General features: G+C 38.6%; 1 protein-coding gene across 1 annotated transcript in view; it reads right to left on the reverse strand.

The window, feature by feature from the left end:
• DNAL1 (dynein axonemal light chain 1) overlaps positions 1-20,542 on the reverse strand; it is a 70,958-nt gene that overhangs the window by 39,997 nt on the left and 10,419 nt on the right. Inside the window, exon 2 of the mRNA XM_037832332.1 lies at positions 5,334-5,372. Within this exon, the coding sequence (XP_037688260.1) occupies positions 5,334-5,372 (39 nt within the window). The remainder of the gene's footprint in view (positions 1-5,333; positions 5,373-20,542) is intronic.

A 20,542-nucleotide genomic window follows, 5' to 3' on the forward strand; every position in this document is an offset into this window, starting at 1 on the left:
GGGGAAGGAAGGGTATAGGATGTTTTGGGTGGTCTTTTTTACTTTTATTTTTATTCTTATTTTTTGGAGTAATAAAAATGTTCAAAAATTGTAGTGATGAATGCACAACTATATGATGATACTGTGAACAATTAATTGTACACTTTGGATGACTGTATGGCATGTGAATGCATTTTAATAAAATTGCATTAAAAAAAGAATCAAGTCTACTGACTTACTGTTCAAAAGATTCAGGTATTTCCTTCTAGCTATTCTAATACACTAGAAACTAAAAAGGATTATCTATATAATACATAAGAATAACCTCCAGATTGACTTCTTGACTCTATTTGAGATCTCTCGGTCACTGAACTATTCTGTTTAATTTCTTTTCCCCCTTTGGTCAAGATAGCATTTTCAATCCCATGATGCCAGGGCCAGGCTCATCCCTGGGAGTCCTGGCCCTTGATGCCAGGGAGACTTAACCCCTGGGAGTCATGTCTCACCTAGGGGGTAGGGGAGTGAGTTTATTTGCAGAGTTGGCTGAGAGAAAAAGGCCATGTCTGAGCAACAAAAGAAGTTCTCTGGGGGTGACTCTAAGGCATAATTACAAGTAGGCTTAGCTTCTCTTTTGCAGGAATAAGTTTCATAAGGGCAAGCCCCAAGATCAAGGGCTAGATTTATAGAATTGGAATTCCCTAATGCCTGGGGTTAGAATTCCCCAGGTGGGAAAGTTTAATATTTCCACATTTTCCCCCAGTCCCTCAAGGGGACTTTGCAAATACTTACTACTGAGTTTTGCAAGTTGATCTTGTAACCTGACATGCTACTGAATGTGTTTATTAGCTCTAGTAGCTTGGTTGTAGATTTTTGGGGTGGACTTTCTATATATATATATATAGGATAATGACGTCTGTTCAGAGGGAAAGTTTTACTTCTTCTTTTCCAATTTGGATGCCTTTTATTCTTTCTCTTGCCTAACAGCTCTGACAAGAACTTCCAGTACAATACTGAATAACAGTGGTGACAGTGGACATCCTTGTCTTGTTCCTGATTTTAAAGAGAAAGCTTTCAGTCTTTTACCAATGAAGGTGATGTTAGCTGTGGGTTTTTAATCTACGTTCTTTATCATGTTAAGGAAGTTTCCATTACTAGCTTTCTAACTTTTTATCAAGAAGGGGTGGTGGATTTTGTCAAATGCCTTTTCTGCATCAATTGAGATGGTCACGTGTTTTTTTTCCCTTCCTTCTGTTAATGTAGTGTATTATATTAATTGATTTTCTTACGTTGAACTACCCTTTCATACTTTCATAAATCCCACTTCATCATGGTGTATAATTCTTTTACTCTGCTGTTGGATTAGGTTTGCTAATATTTTGTTTAGGATTTGTGCATCTATATTCATAAGGGATATTGGTCTGTAATTTCTTTTCTGGAGGCATCTTTATATGGTTGTGGGGTGAAGTTGGCCACACAGAATGAACTGGGAAGTGTTCCATCCTTTTCAATTTTTTGAACATGTTTGAGCAAGATTGCTGTTAATTATCCTTGGAATGTTTGATAAAATTTCCCTGTGAAGCCATCCAGTCTTGGGCTTTTCTTTTTGGGGAGTTTTTTGATGAATGATTCCATCTCTTTACCTGTTGTTGGTCTATTGAGATCTTCTATTTTTTCTTGATTTAGTGCAGGTAGTTTGTGTGTTTCAGGAATTTGTCCATTTCATCGGGGTTATCTAATTTGTTGGCATACACTTGTTCATAGCAACCTCTTATGATCCTTTTTATTTCTGTGGGGTTAGCAGTTATGTCCCCCCTTTCATTTCTGATTTTAGTTTTTTGCACCCTCTCTCTTTTTTTCTTTGTCAGTCTAATTAAGGGTTTGTCAATATTATTGAACTTTTCAAAGAACCAACTTTTGATTTTGTTGAATCTATTTTTTTATTCTCTATTTCTCTTATCTCCACTTTAATTTTTGTTATTTCCTTCCTTCTGCTCACTTTGGGTTTAGTGTGCTCTTCTTTTCCTAGGTCCAGCAGTTGTGAGGTTAGGTCTCTCACTTGACACCTTTCTTCTTCTTTAATGTAAGCATTTAGAATTATAAATTTCCCTCTCAGCATTGCCTTTGCTGCATCCCATAAATTCTGGCATGTTGTAAACATACTTTCCCTAAATTTTACTTCAGACCTATAAGCCATTTTCTTTGACATCTCTTCCATTTTCTATACACAGTTCAACCTGAACTAGATGCCCCAAATATCAAAAATTTTGGAAGACTTTTTCTCTGTAACATATCTAAGGAAAAACTATTTGCTCCACTCTAATTTACTGCTAAATTCTACCTTAGAGTTTAATTTTGATATTAAGCACACATATTAATATACCAGTATATGCTGCCTAATAATATTTTCTAAGTGGCTTGACACCTTTTAGCTCTATTTCTACAACAAAACTGGAAGCTCCTCAAGCTAAGGGACCATTTCCTTTGCTTTCCTGTTTTCTATAACCTGGTGTAGTATAAGACACAAAAAAGGTTCATTTTTAAAAATCAAATGACAACACATCAAAAACAGAAAATATACAATTGATCGAAAGATAGAGATCTAATACATGTCCATTTAGTGCTTATTTTTGTATGTCATACATATGTAGGTTGGACAGCGGGAACTGACACCTAGAAGATCCTTGTGCTGGTTTGGATATATTGTCTCCCAAAATGCCATGTTCTCTGATGCAATCTTGTGGGGGCAGATGTATTAGTATTGATTAGGTTGGAATCCTTTCATTGAGTGTTTCCATGGAGATGTGACTCAATCAACTGTGGGCAAAACTTTGGATGGGATAATTTCCATGGAGGTGTTACCCCACCCATTCAGGGTAGGTCTTAATTGAATCACTGGAGTCCTGTAAAAAAGTTCACAGACAGAAGGAGGTACTGCAGCCAAGAGAAATACTTTGAAGAATGCATAGGAGCTGAGAGTGGAGCTGGAACACAACCTGGGATCACCAGATGCCAGCCATGTTTCTTCCCAGCTAACATAAGTTTTCCAGATGCCATTGGCCTTCCTTCAGTGAAGTTATACTTGTGTTGATGCCTTCAATTGGACTTTTTCATGGCCTTCAGGCTGTAACTTTGTAACCAAATAAACCCCCTTTATAAAAGCCAATCCATTTCTGGTATTTCACATAATGGCAGCATTAGCAAATCAGAACAACCCCCAATAAATGTTTGATTAATCAGTGAAAGAGTAAGCTTGATGTCCCCAATCTTAAAATGAAAGATGTATGATCATATGTAATCCAGAAACAGTATCTATAAGCCAGAACAAATAAACAAGCAACCACTTGTTATTATAAATAAATAAAATAAAATCCTAAAATCTAATTCTAGGAAAACTGAATCTAATACTGAGTCTCCTCCATACTTTTTTTCTTTAACAAAACATATTTTTCATTAAATACTTTACCAAAAAGAAACAAATTTTAAAAATGCAATTAGGTTCATAAATGAAGAACGGATAAACAAAATGTAGCGCACACGCACACACACACACACACACACACACACAATGGAATATTATGCAGCCATAAAGAGTAATATAGTACTGATACATGCTACAACTTGGATGAACCTCAAAAACATGCTAAGTGAAATAAGCTGGACCAAAAAGGCTATCTCATATGATACCATTTATATGAAATATCTAGGACAGGTAAATCCAGAAGAGACAGAAGGCAAATTGGTGGCTCAATGTACTGGAAGGAGGGAGGAATGGGGACTAACTTCTTTGTAACCAAGTGAGTGGCTTTCTTTTGGGATAATGAAATGTTTGGGAACTAACAGAGGCAGTAGTTGCACAAAATTGTGAAAGTGCTAAATATCACTGAACTACACACTTTAAAATGATTAAATTTATGTTATGTGAATTATAGCTCAATAAAAAGCAGTAAAAATGGCAATTAGAGTAAGCTGGAAATTTATAAGCACTAAAACGAGAATGAAAGACTTTTTACTCAAAGCCTATCTATAAAAGTAAAAGGCACATTGTTATTAAAAATATACCTACTAATAACTTAGACAAATAAGGTATTACTGGTCATAGAAACTGAGGGCCACTTCTATATTCTATGGAAATTATATGAATTGTGCTGAATTATAAGCATTCAAACTTTAAATTATAGAATGTTATAATATTCAAAATATTTCTGGTTTATATTTTATGCATTTTAAAAATTATGTGGTTTCCTTTCTAATATTGCTCTACTATTTAGTTTTTTATTTAGTATTTTCTCATTTGTCTATGCATGATTTATGTTGGACTATATAAGAAACATCATCTGTCTAAAGCCTTGATAATCAACAACATATAGCATTCCATTACCTGAAAATGTCATATAGTTTAATGATGATAAAATTGAAAAAGAAAATGTACTATAACATGGAGATGACAGCCTTTTTACAATAATTGATGAACCAGCCTTTCTATATTTAAATTTTCCAGGTCAGATTATTTAATTGAAATTTTTATTTACTTAATTGAAGATGCATATGTAGTTGTAAGAAATAATACACAGAGATCCCTTGTGCCTTTTGCCCAGTTTCCTCAATGGTAACCATGGTGGATTGATTGTGTACCCCAGTTTGGACATATTCTTTGTCTTGGTCTGCATTCTAGGGTTCTGGACCCACTGTAAATAAGATCTCTCAAAGCCATTACTTCAATTAAGGTGTGGCCCAAATGAATCAGGTTGGACTTTAATCCAGATTACTGGAGTCCTTTATAAACAGAGTGAAAGTCAGAGGGAGAGAGAAGCCACAAGGAGCAGCTAGAAGTCAAAGGAACCTAGAAGAGAAAGGAGAAGACACTGCTATGTGCATTGCCATGTGATGGAAAAGCCAAGGAACTCCAAAGATAGCCGGCCAGCTGTAAAATATCAACCCTGGGAGGAAGCAAACATAGCCTCTGCAACTGTGCACCAATAAAGTCCTGTTAAGCCAACCCACTGCATAGTATTTGTTGCAGCAGCAAGGAAATGAAAACAATAACATTTTGCAAAACTATAGTATAATATCACAACCAGGGTATTTATATTGATACAATCCACCAACCTTATTTAGAATTTCCCAGTTTTCCTTGTACTCATTTGTGTAGATATGTATTTGTACATGTATTTGCTTGTGTATTAAGTTATATACAATTTTATCATCTATGTAGGGTCATGTATCTACCACCACAGTCAAAATCCTAAACAGTTCCAAAATTGCTGGATCCCTTGGGTTGAGTGGTCACAATTAAATAACTACCCCAACATTCTCCTTTTATGGTTTCCTAAAAAGTGAAAAATTCATATACTCACCCATCTGGCCAGGGCTTCTTTGATTGTTGTTGCTTTTGCCTTTAAAAAAAGAAAAAAAAAAGCTGTCTCTAGGTGCAATTTGGTTGTTCAATTTTCACCTTGAGAGACCCAGATACTTGGAGATGCAGACAGAAAGACATTTGGAGATGCTAAGCTAAGAGATGAAGCCAAGAGTTTGCTCTCGAGAGGATAAGTGACAACCCACAGACACTTTAAGAGAAAGCCACTGCAATCAGAAGCTGAAAGCAATGCAACCCGGGAGCAAAGGACCAGCAGATGCCAGCCACGTGCCTTCCCAGCTGACAGGTGTTCCAGATGCCATTGATCTTTCTTCAGTGAAAGTATCCTCTTCTTGACGCCTTAATTTAGACACTTTTATGGCCTCAGAACTGTAAAGTTGTAACCTAATATACCCCCTTTATAAAAGCCAATCAGGAGACCAAGAAGATGGTGGCATAGGGAGCAGTGGAAGTTAGTTAGCACCCCTGGAACAACTAATAAACAACCAGGAACAACTAGTAGGTGCTCTGGAATAACTGCTGGGGGACACTGTGACTGCCCACACATCATGAACCAACCTAGATTGGGGGAGAATGCCTGAGATTGCAGCATAAAATCTCTAAGTAAAAGCTGCAGAACTATGCTGGGAACCTCCCCCCCTCCCCCACCATGGCAGCCTGAACTGCAAGGCCTCACTGTGGCAGACAGCAGCACTCTCTGAAGAGGCATATGTTCCTCAGTCCAGCTCCACCTGGAGTATTGACTGACAAATGTGGACTGCTCAATGCAAACTACAAATCCCCAATAAGCAGACAGAGGCTTTTAGTGACGACTGACCTTGAAGAGCTGGAGGACTTCTCTGTCCCGGGTTGGGGGAGCCCAGTGGACCAGGTGCTATCTCTGGCTGGCGGATGAAGCTGGGGGGCCATGGACTGCACCTGAAGGGGTGCTTTCTGTCCCTTTTTTCTCTCTCTCAACCTGGGCAGCTCAGTAGAGAAAGCTGCAGCCATTTCTAGTTCACAGCACTCTGACCCAGACAAGGGTGGAGATAGCAGAGTCAGAGAGACAAAGAACCCATTTAAATGTAGATGATAGCTCCCTGAGGGGTATATCTTCCCTGAGAGGAAGGAGGTGGTGCCCAGCTCTCCTACCAGCCTCCCATTCAGAACCAGATCCCAGAGCCTGGGGGAAAACAGCCAAAACAGAAACTAAGTGGGCTATGCCTCCTCGCACCAGTTGGGAGTAACAGGCTGACAGATGCCACCTGCTGGGAAGGTTGGGAAGGGTGCAGCAGCTAGAGAACTCACAGGGTGCATCAATCTTCTAGGACACACCCGCAGGGAACCCTAATACTGAATGTTGCCCCCTTCTGAGATCTGGGTCCGTTCTGGTCTGGAAAAACCTCATTGGGGTAACCAAGGAAACCAGATGCCTAGACAACAGAAAACTACAACCTATTCTAAGTAAAACAAAGTTATGGCCCAGTAAAAGGAACAAACTTACACTTCAACTGAGATACAGGAATTGAAACAACTAATGCTAAATCAATTCAAAAAGTTTAGAGAAGATGTGGCAAAAAAGATGAAGCATATAATGAAAACACTGGATGACATAAGGTAGAAATTGGAAGTCCAAAAAAACAACTGGCAGAATCTATGGAAATGAAAGGCACAACACAAGAGATGAAAGACACAATGGAGACATACAACAGCAGCTCTCAAGAGGCAGAAGAAAACACTCAGGAACCGGAGAACAAGACACCTGAAATTCTACACATAAAAGAACAGATAGGGAAAAAAATGGAAAAACATGAACAACATCTCAGGGAATTGATGACAACATGAAACACATGAAAGTACATGTCATGGGTGTCCCACCAGGAGAAGAGAAGGGAAAAGGGGCAGAAGCAATAATAGAGGAAATAATGAAAATTTCCCATCTCTTGCGAAAGACACAAAACTACAGATCCAAGAAGTGCAGCGTACCCAAACAGAATAGATGTGAACAGGCCTACGCCAAGACAGTTAATCAGATCATCAAACATCAAAGACAAAGAGAGAATCCTCAAAGCAGCAAGAGAAAAGTGATCCATAACATACAAAGGAAGCTTGATAAGACTATGTGTGGATTTCTCAGTAGAAACCATGGAGGCAAGAAGGAAGTGGCGTGATATATTTAAGATACTGAAAGAGAAAACCACCAACCAAGAATCCTGTATCTGGCAAAACTGTCCTTCAAATATGAGGGAGAGTTTAAAATATTCTCTGACAAACAGAGAATGACAGAGTTTATGGACAAGATACCTGCTCTACAGGAAATACTATGCCAATGCCATGAGTCAATAATGGAGAGGGGTGGTTAGGAGTATGGGAGGATTTGAGTTTCCTTTTTTTGCCTTTATTTCTTTTCTGGAGTAATGAAAATGTTCTAAAAATTCAAAAAAAAAATTGTGGTGATGGATGCAAAGCTGTATGATGGTACCATGAGCAACTGATTGTACACTTTGGATCTTTGGATAATTTTATGGTATGTGAACAATTTCAATTAAAAAAAAAAAGCCAATCAATTTCTGGTATATTGCATTCTGGCAGCTTTAGCAAACCAAAACACTTGTACACTGAAAACTACAAAATACTGCTGAAAGAAATTAAAGAAGACATAAAATAGAAAAGAAATCCAAACTGAGAAGGAGGAACTAAAAGCATCCTGATTCATAGATTACATAATCCAATATACAAAAAATCCAGAAGAAAGTACAAGAAAGCTACAAGCACTAATAAATGACTTCACCAAAGTGGTTGGGTACAAGATCAATACACAAATATCAGTGGTCCTTCTATACACAAGCAACGAACAATCTGAAAATGAAATCAAGAAAACAATTCCATTTAAAATAGCAACTGAAACTATAAAATATCTAGGAATAAATAAAACCAAGAATGCAAAGGACTTAGGTGTAGAAAACTACAAATCATTACTGGAAGAAATTAAAGAAGACCTAAATAAATGGAAAGATATTCCATGTTCATGGGCTGAAAAACTTAATATCATTAATATGTCAATACCACCCAAATCGATTTACAGATTCAATGAAATCCCAATAAAAGTTCCACCAGAATTTTGTATAAATGGAAAAGATAATCCTCAAATTTATATGGAATTAAATATTTGAATAGCCAAAACAATCTTGAAAAAAGAACAAACTTGGAGGTTTCACACTTTCTGATTTCAAAATTTATTACAAAGCTACAGTATCCAAAACAGAGTGGTACTGATATAAGGACATATAGAACAATAGAATCGAATTGAGAGTCCAGAGACAAACCTTCACATCTACGGTCAACTAATTTTCAAGAAGGGTTCCAAGCCCAATCATGGAGGAAATGCTGGAAAAACTGGATATACAAATGCAAAAGAATGAAAGTTGACCCCTACCTCACACCATATAAAAAACTAACACAAGAGGAGGCGGGGCAAAATGGCGGACTGGTGAGCTGTATGTTTTAGTTACTCCTCCAGGAAAGTAGGTAGAAAGCCAGGAACTACGTGGACTGGACACCACAGAGCAATCTGACTTTGGGCATACTTCATACAACACTCATGAAAACGTGGAACTGCTGAGATCAGCGAAATCTGTAAGTTTTTGCGGCCAGGGGACCCGCGCCCCTCCCTGCCAGGCTCAGTCCCGGGGCAGGAGGGGCTGTCAGCTCCGGGAAGGAGAAGGGAGAACTGCAGTGGCAGCCCTTATCGGAAACTCATTCTACTGATCCAAACTCCAACCATAGATAGACTGAGACCAGACACCAGAGAATCTGAGAGCAGCCAGCCCAGCAGAGAGGAGACAGGCATAGAAAAAAAACAACACGAAAAACTCCAAAATAAAAGCGGAGGATTTCTGGAGTTCTGGTGAACATAGAAAGGGGAAGGGCAGAGCTCAGGCCCTGAGGCGCATATGCAAATCTCGAAGGAAAGCTGATCTCTCTGCCCTGTGGACCTTTCCTTAATGGCCCTGGTTGCTTTGTCTCTTAGCATTTCAATAACCCATTAGATCTCTAAGGAGGGCCCTTTTTTTTTTTTTTTTAATCCTTTTTTCTTTTTCTAAAACAATTACTCTAAGAAGCCCAATACAGAAAGATTCAAAGACTTGCAATTTGGGCAGGTCAAGTCAAGAGCAGAACTAAGTGAGCTCTGAGACAAAAGGCAATAATCCAGTGGCTGAGAAAATTCACTAAACACCACAACTTCCCAAGAAAAGGGGGGTGTCCGCTCACAGCCATCATCCTGATGGACAGGAAACACTCCTGCCCATTGCCAGCCCCATAGCCCAGAGCTGCCCCAGACAACCCAGTGTGACGGAAGTGCTTCAAATAACAGGCACACACCACAAAACTGGGCGTGGACATTAGCCTTCCCTGCAACCTCAGCTGATTGTCCCAGAGTTGGGAAGGTGGAGCAGTGTGAATTAACAAAGCCCCATTCAGCCATCATTTCAGCAGACTGGGAGCCTCCCTACACAGCCCAGCAGCCCAGAACTGCCCTGGGGGGACGGCACTCACCTGTGACATAGCACAGTCATCCCTCAACAGAGGACCTGGGGGGCACGGCCTGGAAGAGGGGCCCACTTGCAAGTCTCAGGAGCCATACGCCAATACCAAGGACTTGTGGGTCAGTGGCAGAGACAAACTGTGGCAGGACTGAACTGAAGGATTAGACTATTGCAGCAGCTTTAAAACTCTAGGATCACCAGGGAGATTTGATGGTTAGGGCCACCCACCCTCCTTGACTGCCCAGAAACACGCCCCATATACAGGGCAGGCAACACCAACTACACACGCAAGCTTGGTACACCAATTGGACCCCACAAGACTCACTCCCCCACTCAACAAAAAGGCTAAGCAGGGGAGAACTGGCTTGTGGAGAACAGGTGGCTTGTGGACGCCACCTGTTAGTTAGTTAGAGAAAGTGTACTCCACGAAGCTGTAGATCTAATAAAGTAGAGATAAGGACTTCAATTGGTCTACAAATCCTAAAAGAACCCTATCAAGTTCAGCAAATGCCACGAGGCCAAAAACAACAGAAAATTATAAAGCATATGAAAAAACCAGACGATATGGATAACCGAAGCCCAAGCACCCAAATCAAAAGATCAGAAGAGACACAGCACCTAGAGCAGCTACCCAAAGAACTAAAGATGAACAATGAGACCATAGTACGGGATATAAAGGAAATCAAGAAGACTCTAGAAGAGCATAAAAAAGACATTGCAAGACTAAATAAAAAAATGGATGATCTTATGGAAATTAAAGAAACTGTTCACCAAATTAAAAAGATTCTGTACACTCATAGTACAAGACTAGAGGAAGTTGAACAAAGAATCAGTGACCTGGAAGATGACAGAATGGAAAATGAAAGCATAAAAGAAAGAATGGGGAAAAAAATTGAAAAAATCGAAATGGACCTCAGGGATATGATAGATAATATGAAACGTCCGAATATAAGACTCATTGGTGTCCCAGAAGGGGAAGAAAAGGGTAAAGGTCTAGGAAGAGTATTCAAAGAAATTGTTGGGGAAAACTTCCCAAATCTTCTAAACAACATACATACACAAATCATAAATGCTCAGCGAACTCCAAATAGAATAAATCCAAATAAACCCACTCTGAGACATATACTGATCACACTGTCAAACACAGAAGAGAAGGAGCAAGTTCTGAAAGCAGCAAGAGAAAAGCAATTCACCACATACAAAGGAAACAGCATAAGACTAAGTAGTGACTACTCAGCAGCCACCATGGAGGTGAGAAGGCAGTGGCACGATATATTTAAAATTCTGAGTGAGAAAAATTTCCAGCAAAGAATACTTTATCCAGCAAAGCTCTCCTTCAAATTTGAGGGAGAGCTTAAATTTTTCACAGACAAACAAATGCTGAGAGAATTTGCTAACAAGAGACCTGCCCTACTGGAGATATTAAAGGGAGCCCTAAAGACAGAGAAACAAAGAAAGGACAGAGAGACTTGGAGAAAGGTTCAGTACTAAAGAGATTTGGTATGGGTACAATAAAGGATATTAATAGACAGAGGGGAAAAATATGACAAACATAAACCAAAGGATAAGATGGCTGATTCAAGAAATGCCTTCACGATTATAACGTTGAATGTAAATGGATTAAACTCCCCAATTAAAAGATATAGATTCGCAGAATGGATCAAAAAAAATGAACCATCAATATGTTGCATACAAGAGACTCATCTTAGACACAGGGACACAAAGAAACTGAAAGTGAAAGGATGGAAAAAAATATTTCATGCAAGCTACAGCCAAAAGAAAGCAGGTGTAGCAATATTAATCTCAGATAAAATAGACTTCAAATGCAGGGATGTTTTGAGAGACAAAGAAGGCCACTACATACTAATAAAAGGGGCAATTCAACAAGAAGAAATAACAATCGTAAATGTCTATGCACCCAATCAAGGTGCCACAAAATACATGAGAGAAACACTGGCAAAACTAAAGGAAGCAATTGATGTTTCCACAATAATTGTGGGAGACTTCAACACATCACTCTCTCCTATAGATAGATCAACCAGACAGAAGACCAATAAGGAAATTGAAAACCTAAACAATCTGATAAATGAATTAGATTTAACAGACATATACAGGACATTACATCCCAAATCACCAGGATACACATACTTTTCTAGTGCTCACAGAACTTTCTCCAGAATAGATCATATGCTGGGACATAAAACAAGCCTCAATAAATTTAAAAAGACTGAAATTATTCAAAGCACATTCTCTGACCACAATGGAATACAATTAGAAGTCAATAACCATCAGAGACTTAGAAAATTCACAAATACCTGGAGGTTAAACAACACACTCCTAAACAATCAGTGGGTTAAAGAAGAAATAGCAAGAGAAATTGCTAAATATATAGAGACGAATGAAAATGAGAACACAACATACCAAAACCTATGGGATGCAGCAAAAGCAGTGCTGAGGGGGAAATTTACAGCACTAAATGCATATATTAAAAAGGAAGAAAGAGCCAAAATCAAAGAACTAATGCATCAGCTGAAGAAGCTAGAAAATGAACAGCAAACCAATCCTAAACCAAGTAGAAGAAAAGAAATAACAAGGTTTAGCGCAGAAATAAATGACATAGAGAACAAAAAAACAATAGAGAGGATAAATATCACCAAAAGTTGGTTCTTTGAGAAGATCAACAAGATTGACAAGCCCCTAGCTAGACTGACAAAATCAGAAAGAGAGAAGACCCATATAAACAAAATAATGAATGAAAAAGGTGACATAACTGCAGATCCTGAAGAAATTAAAAAAATTATAAGAGGATATTATGAACAACTGTATGGCAACAAAGTGGATAATGTAGAAGAAATGGACAATTTCCTGGAAACATATGAACAACCTAGACTGACCAGAGAAGAAATAGAAGACCTCAACCAACCCATCACAAGCAAAGAGATCCAATCAGTCATCAAAAATCTTCCCACAAATAAATGCCCAGGGCCAGATGGCTTCACAGGGGAATTCTACCAAACTTTCCAGAAAGAACTGACACCAATCTTACTCACACTCTTTCAAAACACTGAAGAAAATGGAACACTACCTAACTCATTTTATGAAGCTAACATCAATCTAATACCAAAACCAGGCAAAGATGCTACAAAAAAGGAAAACTACCGGCCAATCTCCCTAATGAATATAGATGCAAAAATCCTCAACAAAATACTTGCAAATCGAATCCAAAGACACATTAAAAAAATCATACACCATGACCAAGTGGGGTTCATTCCAGGCATGCAAGGATGGTTCAACATAAGAAAATCAGTCAATGTATTACAACACATTAACAAGTCAAAAGGGAAAAATCAATTGATCATCTCAATAGATGCTGAAAAAGCATTTGACAAAATCCAACATCCCTTTTTGATAAAAACACTTCAAAAGGTAGGAATTGAAGGAAACTTCCTCAACATGATAAAGAGCATATATGAAAAATCCACAGCCAGCATAGTACTCAATGGTGAGACACTGAAAGCTTTCCCTCTAAGATCAGGAACAAGACAAGGATGCCCGCTGTCACCACTGTTATTCAACATTGTGCTGGAAGTGCTAGCCAGGGCAATCCGGCAAGACAAAGAAATAAAAGGCATCCAAATTGGAAAAGAAGAAGTAAAACTGTCATTGTTTGCAGATGATATGATCTTATATCTAGAAAACCCTGAGAAATCGACGATATAGCTACTAGAGCTAATAAACAAATTTAGCAAAGTAGCGGGATACAAGATTAATGCACATAAGTCAGTAATGTTTCTATATGCTAGAAATGAACAAACTGAAGAGACATTCAAGAAAAAGATACCATTTTCAATAGCAACTAAAAAAATCAAGCACCTAGGAATAAACTTAACCAAAGATGTAAAAGACCTATACAAAGAAAACTACATAACTCTACTAAAAGAAATAGAAGGGGACCTTAAAAGATGAAAAAATATTCCATGTTCATGGATAGGAAGGCTAAATGTCATTAAGATGTCAATTCTACCCAAACTCATCTACAGATTCAATGCAATCCCAATCAAAATTCCAACAACCTACTTTGCAGACTTGGAAAAGCTAGTTATCAAATTTATTTGGAAAGGGAAGATGCCTCGAATTGCTAAAGACACTCTAAAAAAGAAAAACGAAGTGGGAGGACTTACACTCCCTGACTTTGAAGTTTATTATAAAGCCACAGTTGCCAAAACAGCATGGTACTGGCACAAAGATAGACATATAGATCAATGGAATCGAATTGAGAATTCGGAGATAGACCCTCAGATCTATGGCCGACTGATCTTTGATAAGGCCCCCAAAGTCACTGAACTGAGTCATAATGGTCTTTTCAACAAATGGGGCTGGGAGAGTTGGATATCCATATCCAAAAGAATGAAAGAGGACCCCTACCTCACCCCCTACACAAAAATTAACTCAAGATGGACCAAAGATCTCAATATAAAAGAAAGTACCATAAAACTCCTAGAAGATAATGTAGGAAAACATCTTCAAGACCTTGTATTAGGAGGCCACTTCCTAGACTTTACACCCAAAGCACAAGCAACAAAAGAGAAAATAGATAAATGGGAACTCCTCAAGCTTAGAAGTTTCTGCACCTCAAAGGAATTTCTCAAAAAGGTAAAGAGGCAGCCAACTCAATGGGAAAAAATTTTTGGAAACCATGTATCTGACAAAAGACTGATATCTTGCATATACAAAGAAATCCTACAACTCAATGACAATAGTACAGACAGCCCAATTATAAAATGGGCAAAAGATATGAAAAGACAGTTCTCTGAAGAGGAAATACAAATGACCAAGAAACACATGAAAAAATGTTCAGCTTCACTAGCTATTAGAGAGATGCAAATTAAGACCACAATGAGATACCATCTAACACCGGTTAGAATGGCTGCCATTAAACAAACAGGAAACTACAAATGCTGGAGGGGATGTGGAGAAATTGGAACTCTTATTCATTGTTGGTGGGACTGTATAATGGTTCAGCCACTCTGGAAGTCAGTCTGGCAGTTCCTTAGAAAACTAGATATAGAGCTACCATTCGATCCAGCGATTGCACTCCTCGGTATATACCCGGAAGATCGGAAAGCAGTGACACGAACAGATATCTGCACGCCAATGTTCATAGCAGCATTATTCACAATTGCCAAGAGATGGAAACAACCCAAATGTCCTTCAACAGATGAGTGGATAAATAAAATGTGGTATATACACACGATGGAATACTACGCGGCAGTAAGAAGGAACGATCTGGTGAAACATATGACAACATGGATGAACCTTGAAGACATAATGCTGAGCGAAATAAGCCAGGCACAAAAAGAGAAATATTATATGCTACCACTAATGTGAACTTTGAAAAATGTAAAACAAATGGTTTATAATGTAGAATGTAGGGGAACTAGCAGTAGAGAGCAATTAAGGAAGGGGGAACAATAATCCAGGAAGAACAGATAAGCTATTTAACGTTCTGGGGATGCCCAGAAATGACTATGGTCTGTTAATTTCTGATGGTTGTAGTAGGAACAAGTTCACTGAAATGTTGCTATATTATGTAACTTTCTTGGGGTAAAGTAGGAACATGTTGGAAGTTAAGCAGTTATCTTAGGTTAGTTGTCTTTTTCTTACTCCCTTGCTATGGTCTCTTTGAAAGGCTCTTTTATTGTATGTTTGTTTTCTTTTTAACTTTTTTTTTCATACAGGTGATTTGAAAAAAGAAGGGAAAGTTAAAAAAAAAAAAAAAAAAAAAAAAGAAAAAAGACAAACAAGGGGAAAAAAAAAAAAAAAAAAAAAGATGTGGTGCCCCCTTGAGGAGCCTGTGGAGAATGCAGGGGTATTCACCTACCCCACCTCCATGGTTGCTAACATGACCACAGACATAGGGGACTGGTGGTTTGATGGGTTGAGCCCTCTACCATAAGTTTTACCCTTGGGAAGACGGTTGCTGCAAAGGAGAGGCTAGGCCTCCCTGTATTTGTGCCTAAGAGTCTCCTCCTGAATGCCTCTTTGTTGCTCAGATGTGGCCCTCTCTCTCTGGCTAAGCCAACTTGAAAGGTGAAATCACTGCCCTCCCCCCTACGTGGGATCAGACACCCAGGGAAGTGAATCTCCCTGGCAACGTGGAATATGACTCCCAGGGAGGAATGTAGACCTGGCACCGTGGGACGGAGAACATCTTCTTGACCAAAAGGGGGATGTGAAAGGAAATGAAATAAGCTTCAGTGGCAGAGAGATTCCAAAAGGAGCCGAGAGGTCACTCTGGTGGGCACTCTTATGCACACTTTAGACAACCCTTTTTAGGTTCTAAAGAATTGGGGTAGCTGGTGGTGGATACCTGAAACTATCAAACTACAACCCAGAACCCATGAATCTCGAAGACAGTTGTATAAAAATGTAGCTTATGAGGGGTGACAATGGGATTGGGAAAGCCATAAGGACCAAACACCACTTTGTCTAGTTTATGGATGGATGTGTAGAAAAGTAGGGGAGGGAAACAGACAGACAAAGGTACCCAGTGTTCTTTTTTACTTCAATTGCTCTTTTTCACTCTAATTATTATTCTTGTTATTTTTGTGTGTGTGCTAATGAAGGTGTCAGGGATTGATTTAGGTGATGAATGTACAACTATGTAATGGTACTGTAAACAATCGAAAGTACAATTTGTTTTGTATGACTGCGTGGTATGTGAATATATCTCAATAAAATGATGATTTAAAAAAAAAAAAAAAAAAGAGGATATTATGAACAACTGTATGGCAACAAAGTGGATAATGTAGAAGAAATGGACAATTTCCTGGAAACATATGAACAACCTAGACTGACCAGAGAAGAAATAGAAGACCTCAACCAACCCATCACAAGCAAAGAGATCCAATCAGTCATCAAAAATCTTCCCACAAATAAATGCCCAGGGCCAGATGGCTTCACAGGGGAATTCTACCAAACTTTCCAGAAAGAACTGACACCAATCTTACTCACACTCTTTCAAAACACTGAAGAAAATGGAACACTACCTAACTCATTTTATGAAGCTAACATCAATCTAATACCAAAACCAGGCAAAGATGCTACAAAAAAGGAAAACTACCGGCCAATCTCCCTAATGAATATAGATGCAAAAATCCTCAACAAAATACTTGCAAATCGAATCCAAAGACACATTAAAAAAATCATACACCATGACCAAGTGGGGTTCATTCCAGGCATGCAAGGATGGTTCAACATAAGAAAATCAGTCAATGTATTATAACACATTAACAAGTCAAAAGGGAAAAATCAATTGATCATCTCAATAGATGCTGAAAAAGCATTTGACAAAATCCAACATCCCTTTTTGATAAAAACACTTCAAAAGGTAGGAATTGAAGGAAACTTCCTCAACATGATAAAGAGCATATATGAAAAATCCACAGCCAGCATAGTACTCAATGGTGAGACACTGAAAGCTTTCCCTCTAAGATCAGGAACAAGACAAGGATGCCCGCTGTCACCACTGTTATTCAACATTGTGCTGGAAGTGCTAGCCAGGGCAATCCGGCAAGACAAAGAAATAAAAGGCATCCAAATTGGAAAAGAAGAAGTAAAACTGTCATTGTTTGCAGATGATATGATCTTATATCTAGAAAACCCTGAGAAATCGACGATATAGCTACTAGAGCTAATAAACAAATTTAGCAAAGTAGCGGGATACAAGATTAATGCACATAAGTCAGTAATGTTTCTATATGCTAGAAATGAACAAACTGAAGAGACATTCAAGAAAAAGATACCATTTTCAATAGCAACTAAAAAAATCAAGCACCTAGGAATAAACTTAACCAAAGATGTAAAAGACCTATACAAAGAAAACTACATAACTCTACTAAAAGAAATAGAAGGGGACCTTAAAAGATGAAAAAATATTCCATGTTCATGGATAGGAAGGCTAAATGTCATTAAGATGTCAATTCTACCCAAACTCATCTACAGATTCAATGCAATCCCAATCAAAATTCCAACAACCTACTTTGCAGACTTGGAAAAGCTAGTTATCAAATTTATTTGGAAAGGGAAGATGCCTCGAATTGCTAAAGACACTCTAAAAAAGAAAAACGAAGTGGGAGGACTTACACTCCCTGACTTTGAAGTTTATTATAAAGCCACAGTTGCCAAAACAGCATGGTACTGGCACAAAGATAGACATATAGATCAATGGAATCGAATTGAGAATTCGGAGATAGACCCTCAGATCTATGGCCGACTGATCTTTGATAAGGCCCCCAAAGTCACTGAACTGAGTCATAATGGTCTTTTCAACAAATGGGGCTGGGAGAGTTGGATATCCATATCCAAAAGAATGAAAGAGGACCCCTACCTCACCCCCTACACAAAAATTAACTCAAGATGGACCAAAGATCTCAATATAAAAGAAAGTACCATAAAACTCCTAGAAGATAATGTAGGAAAACATCTTCAAGACCTTGTATTAGGAGGCCACTTCCTAGACTTTACACCCAAAGCACAAGCAACAAAAGAGAAAATAGATAAATGGGAACTCCTCAAGCTTAGAAGTTTCTGCACCTCAAAGGAATTTCTCAAAAAGGTAAAGAGGCAGCCAACTCAATGGGAAAAAATTTTTGGAAACCATGTATCTGACAAAAGACTGATATCTTGCATATACAAAGAAATCCTACAACTCAATGACAATAGTACAGACAGCCCAATTATAAAATGGGCAAAAGATATGAAAAGACAGTTCTCTGAAGAGGAAATACAAATGACCAAGAAACACATGAAAAAATGTTCAGCTTCACTAGCTATTAGAGAGATGCAAATTAAGACCACAATGAGATACCATCTAACACCGGTTAGAATGGCTGCCATTAAACAAACAGGAAACTACAAATGCTGGAGGGGATGTGGAGAAATTGGAACTCTTATTCATTGTTGGTGGGACTGTATAATGGTTCAGCCACTCTGGAAGTCAGTCTGGCAGTTCCTTAGAAAACTAGATATAGAGCTACCATTCGATCCAGCGATTGCACTCCTCGGTATATACCCGGAAGATCGGAAAGCAGTGACACGAACAGATATCTGCACGCCAATGTTCATAGCAGCATTATTCACAATTGCCAAGAGATGGAAACAACCCAAATGTCCTTCAACAGATGAGTGGATAAATAAAATGTGGTATATACACACGATGGAATACTACGCGGCAGTAAGAAGGAACGATCTGGTGAAACATATGACAACATGGATGAACCTTGAAGACATAATGCTGAGCGAAATAAGCCAGGCACAAAAAGAGAAATATTATATGCTACCACTAATGTGAACTTTGAAAAATGTAAAACAAATGGTTTATAATGTAGAATGTAGGGGAACTAGCAGTAGAGAGCAATTAAGGAAGGGGGAACAATAATCCAGGAAGAACAGATAAGCTATTTAACGTTCTGGGGATGCCCAGAAATGACTATGGTCTGTTAATTTCTGATGGTTGTAGTAGGAACAAGTTCACTGAAATGTTGCTATATTATGTAACTTTCTTGGGGTAAAGTAGGAACATGTTGGAAGTTAAGCAGTTATCTTAGGTTAGTTGTCTTTTTCTTACTCCCTTGCTATGGTCTCTTTGAAATGCTCTTTTATTGTATGTTTGTTTTCTTTTTAACTTTTTTTTTCATACAGGTGATTTGAAAAAAGAAGGGAAAGTTAAAAAAAAAAAAAAAAAAAAAAAGAAAAAAAGACAAACAAGGGGAAAAAAAAAAAAAAAAAAAAAGATGTAGTGCCCCCTTGAGGAGCCTGTGGAGAATGCAGGGGTATTCGCCTACCCCACCTCCATGGTTGCTAACATGACCACAGACATAGGGGACTGGTGGTTTGATGGGTTGAGCCCTCTACCATAAGTTTTACCCTTGGGAAGACGGTTGCTGCAAAGGAGAGGCTAGGCCTCCCTGTATTTGTGCCTAAGAGTCTCCTCCTGAATGCCTCTTTGTTGCTCAGATGTGGCCCTCTCTCTCTGGCTAAGCCAACTTGAAAGGTGAAATCACTGCCCTCCCCCCTACGTGGGATCAGACACCCAGGGAAGTGAATCTCCCTGGCAACGTGGAATATGACTCCCAGGGAGGAATGTAGACCTGGCACCGTGGGACGGAGAACATCTTCTTGACCAAAAGGGGGATGTGAAAGGAAATGAAATAAGCTTCAGTGGCAGAGAGATTCCAAAAGGAGCCGAGAGGTCACTCTGGTGGGCACTCTTATGCACACTTTAGACAACCCTTTTTAGGTTCTAAAGAATTGGGGTAGCTGGTGGTGGATACCTGAAACTATCAAACTACAACCCAGAACCCATGAATCTCGAAGACAGTTGTATAAAAATGTAGCTTATGAGGGGTGACAATGGGATTGGGAAAGCCATAAGGACCAAACACCACTTTGTCTAGTTTATGGATGGATGTGTAGAAAAGTAGGGGAGGGAAACAGACAGACAAAGGTACCCAGTGTTCTTTTTTACTTCAATTGCTCTTTTTCACTCTAATTATTATTCTTGTTATTTTTGTGTGTGTGCTAATGAAGGTGTCAGGGATTGATTTAGGTGATGAATGTACAACTATGTAATGGTACTGTAAACAATCGAAAGTACAATTTG

Source organism: Choloepus didactylus, chromosome 4 (genome assembly GCF_015220235.1).
Source record: "Choloepus didactylus isolate mChoDid1 chromosome 4, mChoDid1.pri, whole genome shotgun sequence".
NCBI classification, from domain to species: Eukaryota; Metazoa; Chordata; class Mammalia; order Pilosa; family Megalonychidae; genus Choloepus; species Choloepus didactylus.